The sequence below is a fragment of the Natrix helvetica genome, assembly GCF_964273705.1.
Source record: "Natrix helvetica genome assembly, chromosome: 1".
Taxonomy (NCBI): domain Eukaryota; kingdom Metazoa; phylum Chordata; class Lepidosauria; order Squamata; family Natricidae; genus Natrix; species Natrix helvetica.
In genome coordinates this window covers 340,422,840-340,434,699 of record NC_138548.1, presented here as the reverse complement: position 1 = coordinate 340,434,699, position 11,860 = coordinate 340,422,840, and the positions used below count along the sequence as shown (strand labels likewise).

Sequence of the window (11,860 nt, the reverse complement as noted above, 5' to 3'; positions counted from 1 at the left end):
AAGTCTCTTTGTCATTCAAAGCAGTTTGGATGGAATATGCACTGGATCTATAGTACTAAATATCTTGCCTTATGAGATAAATCAGTTGGGTTTATCCAAATCTTAATCCACAGGTGCTAAACCCCCTGAGGCCCACCTGGGTTTCGTTTTGTTTTGGAACAGAATGCAAAGCATCCTGGAAGATTTAAAAAAAAATTTTTTTTTTGCTAAATTTCTTCAGCAATTATTTAGCTGGATGCTTGGATCTACAAAGATGTATGGTGCCTTGTGAATTACCGGAATTGTTGCTACCAATTCACCTTTTTAATTTATATTTATTTGTATACTGCCTTTATTACTTTTACAAATAACTCAAGGCAGTGAACATACCCAACACATCCTCCTCCTCCTATTTTTCCCACAACCACCACCCTGTGAGGTGAGTTGAGCTGAAGGAATGACTGATCCAAGGTTATCCAGTACGTCTCATGGCTACAACAGGACTAAAACACTGGTCGTCTGCTTTCTAGCCTGGTGCCTTAACCACTAGACCAGGGGTGTCAAACTCAAATTTCATTGAGGGCCACATCAGGATTGTGTTTGACTGCAGGGGGCGTGGCCAGGGTGGGCGTGGCCAGCTTGATGTCGCTTGTGTCGGTTCCTGTGGTGGCCCGAGCACTCCTGAGCGCCATTTTAGTTGGCACAGGTTTGCAGGAAGCCATCTCAGCCAAAAACGGAGCTCAGGAGGCTACACGCAGCCCTCCTGAACACCATTTTCGCTGGCAGAGGCACTGCGTGCCGATCCTTCGCTGTTTCCAGGGCCGCTTTGCGGGCTAGATCTAATCACCCCATAGGCCACAAGTTTAACACCCCTGCACTAGACCAAACAGGCTCCCTATCCATTACTCAAAACCTGATTATCAGTTTTCCCTCAATCATGCAAAATATCCATCTATATAATCTGTAGAATATGATCTATGATTTATGCCATTTCCATCTGCTTCCATTAAAAAGTAGCCATCTTTCTTAACTTGCAGATATCTTAAAATGTAATTAAATCTCTCTATTCATGTTCCAAAGGCTTGCTCTGATCCACAAGATTGTTCACTTCTTCAGGAAGTGTGCAGAAGGCATTTCCTTTTCATTTGGAGTAGCATACCTATCTCCCAGGGTGTGAATCCAAATTTAATTGAATGCCTTGTGACACAACTGGAAGCAACTGGAGAGGTTGACTACCTTGCCAAGTTGTGAGACTGATTTAACCTGTTTTTAGGAGTTCACGATTGCCCACAGATTTATGAACCAAAGGGAGTTGCCATTAAAATGGTCCCTGAGCAACCTTTGACAGAAGCAAGGATGGAATTAGGCCATAAATCTAGACCAAAAGTTGCAGACAGATGTCACTATCTTGTTAAGAGATGGGTAAGTGGAGAGTTATTCGTGTCACGCTCTCAGCGTGAGAAGTTCTAGTTCTCCCGAGCACGTGGGTGTTGTCTGGGGCAGATAAAGCATGAGGTTTCTCAAGTCAGGTTCTGACAAGATTAAAGCAGCTCAGCATCCTATTAAAAGAGGTGTGTTCTCAATGCTGGAGTATAAATGCTTCTGCTGGAACAACTGCTTTAAGAAATGCAGAAACTCTTGGAGTGAGTGTTTCAGGTAAGTCAATGGGCTTTGGCAAATAGATGGGCTGTGGGTATGTCACCAATGGCTCTTTCATTAGAGAGACATATTAATCTAGTATCTGGAATAGGGCTGATTAATACGATGGTTAGCTCTGCCTAACAGTTTTCAAGCAAAATCAGTTTAGTTTGTGGAAATGTAAGAGTCCTCTGGGAAAGAAAGGTACCATAATAATTTAGTGTTTAGTATAATACATCTCCACTGAACAAGAAACTATTTTAATGAGTTGGAGAAACGGTTGTTCAAATCACAAGTCAGAGAAGGAAGCATAGACCGGTAACTGTGCGTCCATCTTAAAAGGCAAATATAGGAATGAAATGTCTAGGAAAGGATGACATCTAGAATCAAAATTGGAGGCCAAAGTACTAATGAGCTGAGATATGCAGATGGCACCACTCAATGCAAGTGAAAAATAAAATATCATCATGAAAGTCAGTGGAAAATATAAAATCTGGGTTACAGATAAATATTAAAGATAATGTCAACCAGCATGTTTCACAAACTTACAAGCGCCAGCAAAAAAAAACCTGAAAGTAGTAGGTAGCTTTGTTTTAGGGGCTCAAGAATAGCTCAAGATGAACAGTATCCTGAAAAGGTGAAGAGAAACATGAAGGATGTAGACATTTCAATTACAATCAGTTGTAGAAAACTGGAACTCACATACTGTGGTTTATGAGCTGGGGGAAAAAAATAACCTTGACAAACTGAGGCCATGGAAAAGGTCAATGGTTAAAGTGGAGAGGCAAGATCAAGAGAGTTACAGGAACTTTGTGGAAGAGCTGCAGATACTCGTGCTGAATATATGGACCGTATCTATCTCTAAAATAGATCACGATGGTTCATATATTCAGCTCTAATCAAGTCCAACTCATTGACTACTAACTGGTGTATAGATGTCTTAAACGTACAACTACAACTGCTTGCCAATTGATTTGAATGAAGGTTGAAATTCAAAGCATCTGGAAGGCATAATGTTGACTACCTGTGCTTCGTGTGCATTATAATAGTAATCGTGATTTATACTTCAAAGGTAAGTCAATAGTATTCTCTTCATTTTGCAGATTTTATGAGAGAGAACTGTAACTTCATGCACCCTCTGCCATGAGAAGGATATTTGGGGTTTGAATTAGGAGCTTCAATCTTATTAGTTATAATCTTAATGTTTCCTACCTCAGTTGGCAGTGCACACCCATTGATGTAGTTTAAAAATTTGTGTGTTCCTTCATGTGTATGAGTCTTCTCCCCTTTGGTACCCTACAGATGTATTGGGATTGCAGCTCAGTGTTCCAATCCAGCATGCCAATAGTTAAGAAATCTTGGAATTGCTCAATATCTTGGCAGCTTAGGGAGTTGACATTTTACATCCGGAATATGTAGACAAGATATGACAGACAGATATGACACAGGTTTGCTATCAGGTGCCAGGTAGAAGAAACAAATGAGATCCGCAGCTAAATATCAGTTTCCTCACCATTTAGTATGTTTGAGAGACTCATTTTCTTTTCCAATAGCCCATAAGTAATATTTTAAATACTGTCAGGGAGTTAGGAAGATATCTAGTGATGTTTAACTTTGAGAAGGCTGACTGAGCAGTTCAAATGCTTGAGCAGATGTCACCCAGAGGAAGAAGAACTGTTCTCTACCCACTGAGAGTGGAAAAAATGGATTTAAGTAAAGGAATAGATATTCCAATTAGACATTAGAAAGAACTTCCCAGTGTAAACAATAATTCCCAGACAGAAATGGTATGCTCCTTTACACAGGAGTTAATTCTGAGTAAGGATTTGCAGTTAGTGATCTAAATTACCCCTCAGGATCCTGTGTTTCCATGGAGTGATTTGAAGTTGTTGAATATGGGTACAAATCAGAGGATAGATGGAATATTTATTTTTATTTATCTATTTGATTTGGTTGGGGAATACTTGGAGTTGAAGCCCTAAAGCTTAAAAGTTGCCATTGTTGGATGTCTGGAGATTCTCAGTTACCCAGGTCATAGTTGTCTCAAAGGTCTTTTTTTTTCTCCTTCAAAAGTCAATTGGACTCTTTTTTCCTTGAGGAAAAAGAAGCTTCATTAGTTGTGATGCTGGGAGATGGAAGGATAGGTTAGTACCTATCCAGTCCAGTTGACTTTTGAAGAAAAAAACCTCCATCTTTGCTAAAGTTGGACACCCCTGCTTTAAACTGTGCCCTACATATAGAATTACTAAACCTAAGCCGCTAAAATCCAGATGACCACTAAGCATTAGGGTTTTGCTACCATCTAATCATTTTCTGGATTTTATCATTCCAGATCTGGTGGCCCCATTGTAAGCATGACTTTCCAGAACAAGCATCATGTCATCCCTCTAGCATGATTGGGTCAGCAGCCTATCTTTATTAGAGTCTATTAAATTGCAGTTATTAGACTAACGATGGTTTTTGAGATCCATAGCTGAGTGACGGGTTATGCGCACTAATCTTGTGATAATTAAGATAGTTATTTGATGATCAGTTTGATACTATTAGCTTCAGTCATCAACATGCTTTCTTCGCATCCCCAGTCAAAGTGGGTAGTGCCAAGACAGCCAAGGACCTAGCCAATATGGATAATTCAGTTGGCATGCTGGAAACACAGGTTGAGTGAGGAACCTGTTGTTCATGCAGAGAAACGGTTATATAATTGTTCACCAACTTGCTCAGATTCCAGTCTACTATACTAGAGCCAATTAGAAGTTGCCAAAAGCAAAGACTTCGAGGGCAATATACATGCTTTGAAGTGCAAGCCAATTATGTGGATCCATAGTTTCATGACTAACCTCCTATTGAATTTTATGTGGATCTACTTAGTCTATATTTTCTGCGTGGTCATACAAATGAATTTTGAGATCAACTCATTTGACCTGAGAATCCATGTAGTACGATAATTATATTACTAGAGTAACAAGTAAGTGGTGGCAATGTTGAAATAAGGAAACACGGGTTCAAGTCTACTTTTGGCCTGGAAACTCCCAGGTGATTTTGGATCACTTGTTTTATCTGAGCACAATCTACCTTGTTGTTAAAGGAATAATGTTAAAAGTGATCCTACACAAATAGTCCTCAACTTATGACCATTTATTTAGTGACTGTTTGATGTTGCGACACTGCTGAAAAAAGTGATTTATGACTGGTCCCCTCCTGTCCTGCCACAAAACCATTGTAGCATCCCCACGGTCATATGATCAAAATTTGGGCACTTGGCAATCGGCACATATATATGACAGTCGCCGTATTCACATGATCGCCAACTGTGATATTTCCAGTTGGCTTCCAAAAAGCAAAGTCAATAGGAGAGTGTCAGATTCACTTAATCACAGTGCTTCATTTATCAACTATGGAAAAATTGCCATAACATTGGGCACAACTCACTTAAGGACTGAGTACTTGTGTAATGTGGAAGTTTTGTTCCCAATTATAATCATAAGTCAAGGACCATCTGTAAAATGCACCTGCTAACGCAGCATGGAAGGAAAGGAAGGAGAAGAGGAGAGGAAACTGACCGTATAAGAGTTAGTAGATACAAATACAGGTAGTCCTCAACTTACAACAATTCGTTTACTGACCGTTCTTCAATGTTACAATGGCACTGAAAAAAGTGACACGACCATTTCTCACGACTGTCGCAACATCCTCATGGTCACGTGATCAAAAGTCAGATGCTTGGCAACCGACTCACATTTATGATGGATGTCGTGGCCTGGAGTCATGTGATCCGCTTTTGTGACCTTCTGACAAGTAAAGTCAATGGGGAAACAAGATTCACTTAACAACCGTGTTACTAACTTAACAACTGCAGCAATTCGCTTAACAAATGTGGCAAGAAAGATAAAGTGGGGCAAAACTCACTTCACAAATTTCTCACTTAGCAACATACATTTTGAGCTCCGTTGTGGTCATAAGTTGAGGACTATCTGTATATGGTGTAATAATGCATTGCATAGGGCTCAAAGATAGTTTTCAAGCATTTTCCTCCAAGTCCAGCAGACACAGCGTAAAAAATATTCTATCCCTTGCCTGAAAGATCCTCATGTTCTCTCTCCCCGTTTGCTAAATTTTTCTGCCATTGTGCCACAGTGTGCCACAAATGTGTGCCAGAGAGAGGTGGAAAAGAGAGGATGGGAGAGACGGACTGTAATTCATCTTATTTTTCATTACTTAAAATGGCTGCAACCTCTCGTTCAGAGCTTCAACCAAGGATAAAGAGTAAGCAATAGAAAGTTTAGCTGCTCCGGCTGATACTGTAGTGTTTTAGCTTCAGCAGACGTGAGGCACTGGAAGCTTGGCTGGTGGAGAAGGAGTAGGCCCGTCTCTAGGAGCCCAAGGGCACACTGTTTACGAGTATATGACACTTCAGCACAACTCTGCGTTTCAGGCCTCCAAGCGTTGCAACACAGGGCAAACGGGTTTATATCTGTCAAGCAGATTAAATCACCTTCACCGTCTTATGAAATTAGAGGAGGAGGAAGACTGCTACTCCGAAGGAACTGCGTGAGCTAAAGGGGAGGGAGGAAGAAGCCTCTCCCAACATGATTTAACCTGATATCTTGAGAAGCTTGCCAGAAATAGTAGCTGGCAAGTATTCCCCCGTCACTCCCATCTCAGCCCCCAAAGGAGAATGCATGTGGCAGTTCAGATCAAGGAAATGCATGTTGGGGCAGGTAGAACCCGTAAAATATTTACCAAGGGTATCTGTGGTTTTTCAGCATTTTCTTTCAGTACAGGTAGTGTTATGTCCTCGACTTGCTACCGGTCTAAAGTCCTCGACTTACAAATGGCCGCAAGTCCTCGACATACGACTGACAGCCAGCAACTGCTGAGCCGCGCCTGATTGGTTAAGACGCGGCTGGCTGAGCACGGGCTGTTTCTGTTATTCGTATTAGTTGCCCTGCTTGACAGCTCTAATATAAATAGCCGGCAAGCAGGGCAAGGTGCTGATTATAAATAGTTGCTGTTACCTGCTGTTGATGTTAATAAAAGCTGTTCTATTTTACCGCAGCCGTTCCACGCCTCCTCTGTCTTCACAGTATTTAATAGGTAGTCCCTCAGCTTATAACCATTTGAGGTGACCACAAACCCTTGAACAATATTTACAATCCGACTCCAAACTTCCAATGGCCAGACACTCCCCACCACCCACCACCATTGGATCACTTGATCACATTTCAGAGACTCCGCAAACAGCACCCAATTATGGTCATTTGCAGCGTCATGCAATCACATAACCGTGATTACATTTTTGCTAAAAAAAACAGCATTTATAGAAAAGATGCTGAGACTCTAGAAAGAGTGCAGAGAAGAGCAACAAAGATGATTAGGGGACTGGAGGCTAAAACATATGAAGAACGGTTGCAGGAACTGAGTATGTCTAGCTTAAGAGAAAGAAGGACTAGGGGAGACATGATAGCATTGTTCCAATATCTCAGGGGTTGCCACAAAGAAGAGGGAGTCAAGCTATTCTCCAAGGCACCTGAGGACAGAACAAGAAGCAATGGGTGGAAACTGATCCAGGAGAGAAGCAACTTAGAACTGAGGATAAATTTCCTGACAGTTAGAACAATTAATCAGTGGAACAGCTTGCCTCCAGAAGTTGTGAATGCCCCAACACTAGAAGTCTTTAAGAAGATGTTGGATAGCCATTTGTCTGAAACAGTATAGGGTTTCCTGCCTAGGCAGGGGGTTGGACTAGAACAGTGGTGGGCAACCTTTTTTTTCAACTGAGCCAAATCTCACCAAAACCACGATTGAAATTTATTTTGAGAGCCACATTTTTAAAACCGAAAATACATAGGATGGTACACTGTTTTTAGTTTCAATAAACTCTGGCATTTGAAGCACGCAAGTCTTAAAGCTGTCAAGTTGCAAGACCCTTGCACCCCTAACCCTTTAGGGAAAAAAAACCCAGGGGTCTTCAAACCTGACAGCTTTAAGACTTGTGGACTTCAACTCCCAGAATTCAGTCATGTTGGCTCAGGAACTCTGGCATTGAAGCATGCAAGTCTTAAAGCTGTCAAGTTGCAAGACCCTCGCACCCCCAACCCTTTAGAAAAAAAAACCCAGGCTCCTTAGCCTCCGTTTCTTTTTCTGCCTCCTCGCTTCTCGACCCCGCCCGACTTCAGGATCCTCCCTAATCATTGTGGGTCGAAAAGAAAAAAGGGAAAGGGGCGCTTGTTTTGAAGTGCCCGAGAGGAGGGAGGGGAGCGGGCGCCCGGCACACAGAAGAGCCGCATTAAAATGTGTAAAGAGCCACATGTGGCTCGCGAGCCGCGGCTTGCCGACCACTGGACTAGAACACCTCCAAGTTCTGGATCTGGATCTCTTCCAACTCTGCTATTGTATTGTATTGTATTTCCAGTTTTTGCCCCATAGAGAAGAATCGGCTTGCTTAATGACTGCAGTCCACGTAATTATGCCCATGTAAGGTTGTAACGTGGGAGATCTGTTTTACGACCATCACAACAAATAACCGTAATGGCAGGCTCCAATACTGTTGTGAGCCGAGGACTTTATACAGGTAGTCCTCAACGTATGATCACAATTGATGTTTTTAAGTGAGAAATTTGTTTCATTTATGTTGCTAAGTGAGAAATTTGTTAAGCGCGTTTCGCCACCTTTGTTGCCACCTTTGTCAAGTGAATCACCGCAGTTGTTAAACTGGTAGCCCGGTTGTTAAGCGAATCTGGTTCCCCCACTGACGTTGCTTGTCGGAAGGTTGCAAAAGGTGATCTTGTGACCCCGGGACATTGCCACTGTCATAAATGTGAGTCAGTTGTCAAGCATCGGAATGTAAATCAACTGACCATGGGGATGTGCTGCAATGGTCATAAGTGTGAAAAATGGTCACAAGTCCCTTTTCTCAGTGACGTTGCAACTTCAAACGGTCACTAAGTGAACTGTCGTAAGTCAAGGACTTTATGTAAACATTTGGGCTGTAAACAATTTCTTAACTGTTTGCAGATCTTTCTTTGAATCTGCTGTGCATTATGTCTGCCTGAAGAGGTTAAATTGCATGCCACTTTAACACAAACAGAAAAGCAGTTGCCTCTCTCTTTGAATTAATTTCAAGATCAGGGGGATTATTAGCACCAGGGAGGCAGTGACTTTCCAGAAGTCTATATACACATACAATGCAATATGGTTTAGCTGTTCCTGCACCTTGAAACCCCTAACCCTGTCTACTTAGTGGCGAAGAAGAAAAAAACAATGAAGGGAAGGATAAAAATAAACACAATAAAGGGTGGATATCAGTAAACACAATTGGGCTTCATTCTTGTGGCTAAGGATGAGTACTGAGGCATTAAGCCAGGAGCGAACAAGCTTTGGCCTTCAGACTGCTTCTAATTTGAATGACCCTTGGCCTAATTTCAAAACCCTCAGTTAGCAGTCAGATTAGAGTACTAGGATGAGGGATCTGCAACTGTTTTATCGGTCTACAAGGCATAAAGAAAAGAAAACCAAGAAATGGAGAAAGGGTCGTCCTTTCCACTTTTCACTTTGGTCTTATCTCTTAAGTGTGTGTGCATACAGACAAACAAACAAACAAACACACACACACACACCTAACAAATTTCCCCTTGATAAAATGTTTCCTACACCCAGAAAATATCTCCCTATCCTGAAGCCACAGGTTTCACAAAAGCAGAAATTTGGACGAAGTGAAAAAAGCGAGAGACAGACACATCCCAAATATTTTGCTTTATGTAGACTGTTTACAGCCGAACCAAGAAATTAACTCTCTGAATTCTTTCTAGCAAACAAACTGGGATAAAACAACAAACTTTGGATTCCACTGGCCTTGGAAGACGAGCTAGGAAGAACTCTCTATGCTCTCCCAAAAGCTCAGCATGAATAGAATTGTTGTGTACGACAAGCCCAATTTTCAGGGCCTCAGCAAAGAGTTCACCTCTGATGTCCCTGACCTGCATGAATTGGATTTTGGTGATTGCATCTCCTCCTTGAAGGTGAGAGGCCAGCCCTGGGTGGCCTACAAGCTCTCTAAGTTTGAAGAGGACGGCGTCATTTTTGAGGAAGGGGATTATGCCGAGATTGACAACAACAACAGGATTTCATCCCTACGACTAGTTCACCAGGATCTCTCTGACCCCCAAATTACACTGTACGAACATCCCAACTATGAAGGTCAGAGCAAGGTGGTGAAGGAGGAGACCAATCTGGCCTACGGTTACTTTAATGACCGGGTCTCCTCCCACGTGGTGCAGAGGGGCGTTTGGCTGCTCTATAAAAATGCAAACCGTGGGGGGTGGTATCACATCGCCTGGCCAGGGGAACGCATCCATGACTATAAAACGGAGATCAACTTTGATGATAACGTCTCTCACTTGCAACCCCTGAAGCCGGGCCGCCCAATCATTACCGCCAAGCTGCTGTGGGATCAAAAGAAAGTGGAAGCTGAGCATGATGTTCTGATTGATGAGATTGTGGGGACCAACTGCACCGAATACGAGCAAGCATTCACCACCAACTCCACTCGAGAATACACTGCCACGGTGTTCCAGAGCTTCCATTTCAGCAACACCACGTGCCTAAAACTCGGCTTTGCTTTCCAGGTGACCTTGGGTTGTTCCAATATATTTATAGTGGAGAAAGGCAAAAGCGAGTCCACCACCACTACTGAGAAGGTAGAGGTCCTGCTGCCTGCCAAAATCCCTCCATGCACGGAGCTTTCCATACAGGTGATCAAGAAGGAGACGACCACCTCAGTGCCAGTGGAGCTCACCATCTGTCAGAATGGCAAAGAAAAGAAGGAGAACGCTGAATACCGCTGTGTTTCGGGCCGTACCATTAGCACCAGATATACCATGAAGCCTGTCCCAGCAGCACCAGGCGCTTCCCAAGTTAAACCACAAGAAGAATGACAGAGGAGGAACACACAACTATGTCAACTCTCACACGTGGATAGATCTAGGAGGACATTTTCAAGCATGGCCTGGGCCAGGGATGAGGAAGATAACTTAAGTTATTTCTGATTAGGCTCCTTTCAGATTAATGTTCTTGTGGTTAGATATGCTTCCAGACTGAGAAGGAAGAGAAAAACAAGACCCTTCTAGACATGGTGATGGTTTCTGAATTTAAATAATTAGGTTACAGGGATATAATTAGGTTTGGAGATAACTGTTTAATCCGGATGGCAATTTATATAGAAAAAACATGAATCTTTTCTTGAAGGTATATTAACTACCCGGAAAATCAAGAATGGATGTGATAATTTTTCCTTAATTTGAATAGTTGATGCTATTCTTAGTACTGAACATCATAAAACAGAAGAATTAAAAGATCTACAAGGTTATCTGTATTTCTCAGTAAGGGGAGGAAGCAGTGGTTTGTTTTATTTATCTGAAGAAATTGAATTTTAAAGGAATGAACAGTTCTTTATTAGCTTACATAAACTTCCATTTAAAAACATTTCTTTTTACTTTCCTGCTCCGGCTTTATTTCTCATTAAAGTTATCCCTCTGATCTCAGATGTCTTATTTCACTGTGCCTAATCAGATTTTATTTGCTTAGTAGCTGATGACCCGGGTGTAGCCTGGGTATATATTTATCCCAATCCTGTATTAGAGGGAGCCGCCTTGTGGAGTACTGTGAAGCCGTTACCATGGCAACTCCACTGTGATGTACAGGAGAAGACATTTGAAGGCACAACAGGCTGTATGTTAACAGAACTTGAACCCAAAATGCACATTATCACTGTCAAAAGTACTGTGACTTGACACTATAGATATAATTCAGTCCTTTTCATTTCAGCGGCCCAGGCATTCTGGAGTTATGCTGGAACACACACACACATGGACACACACACAAACCAACACACAACCTGATGGGTAAGATATTGTCTTACCCCCACATTATTTGTTTCCAGAGAGTAAGTCATCTGTGTACCAAGTTTGATTGAAATTGCTCAAGGTGTTCCAGAGTTATGCTGGAACATACAGACACACACACACAGCCATGTTTATATATATATGTATATGTACGTCTTTGGTTGTTCTGGTTTTTTCCCGTGTAGAATTGGAAGTATCTACACGATGTTTCGATGAAGTCTCATTCATCATCTTCAGGTTGGTGCTTCTGGCTTGGTGCTTCCAGGAGCAATGTGAGGTCTCGGCCGGTTCCTCTTTTTAACTGCCAGTGGGGATTTGAACTGATTGGGTGGGAGTTTGGCTGC

At 42.1% G+C, this 11,860-nt stretch overlaps 1 protein-coding gene across 2 annotated transcripts; it reads left to right on the top strand.

Annotated features, from left to right (window-relative positions):
• The first annotated feature begins 1,607 nt into the window (after positions 1–1,607).
• LOC309400394 (epidermal differentiation-specific protein-like) lies at positions 1,608–11,151 on the top strand. Of its 2 annotated transcripts, none has more exons than XM_081968862.1 (2): positions 1,608–1,635; positions 9,426–11,151. In XM_081968862.1, the coding sequence occupies exon 2, from the start codon at positions 9,498–9,500 to the stop codon at positions 10,548–10,550; it is 1,053 nt and encodes a 350-aa protein (XP_081824988.1). In that variant the 5' UTR covers positions 1,608–1,635; positions 9,426–9,497; the 3' UTR covers positions 10,551–11,151. The 2 variants fall into 2 exon arrangements, with proteins under 2 accessions (XP_081824988.1, XP_081824989.1); XM_081968863.1 differs by lacking the exon at positions 1,608–1,635 and adding an exon at positions 2,588–2,689.
• Positions 11,152–11,860: the final 709 nt, after the last annotated feature.

Bases quoted from the DNA above. Each gene is read 5' to 3' on its own strand.
- LOC309400394 (XM_081968862.1), top strand. From the start codon at position 9,498: ATGCTCTCCCAAAAGCTCAGCATGAATAGAATTGTTGTGTACGACAAG.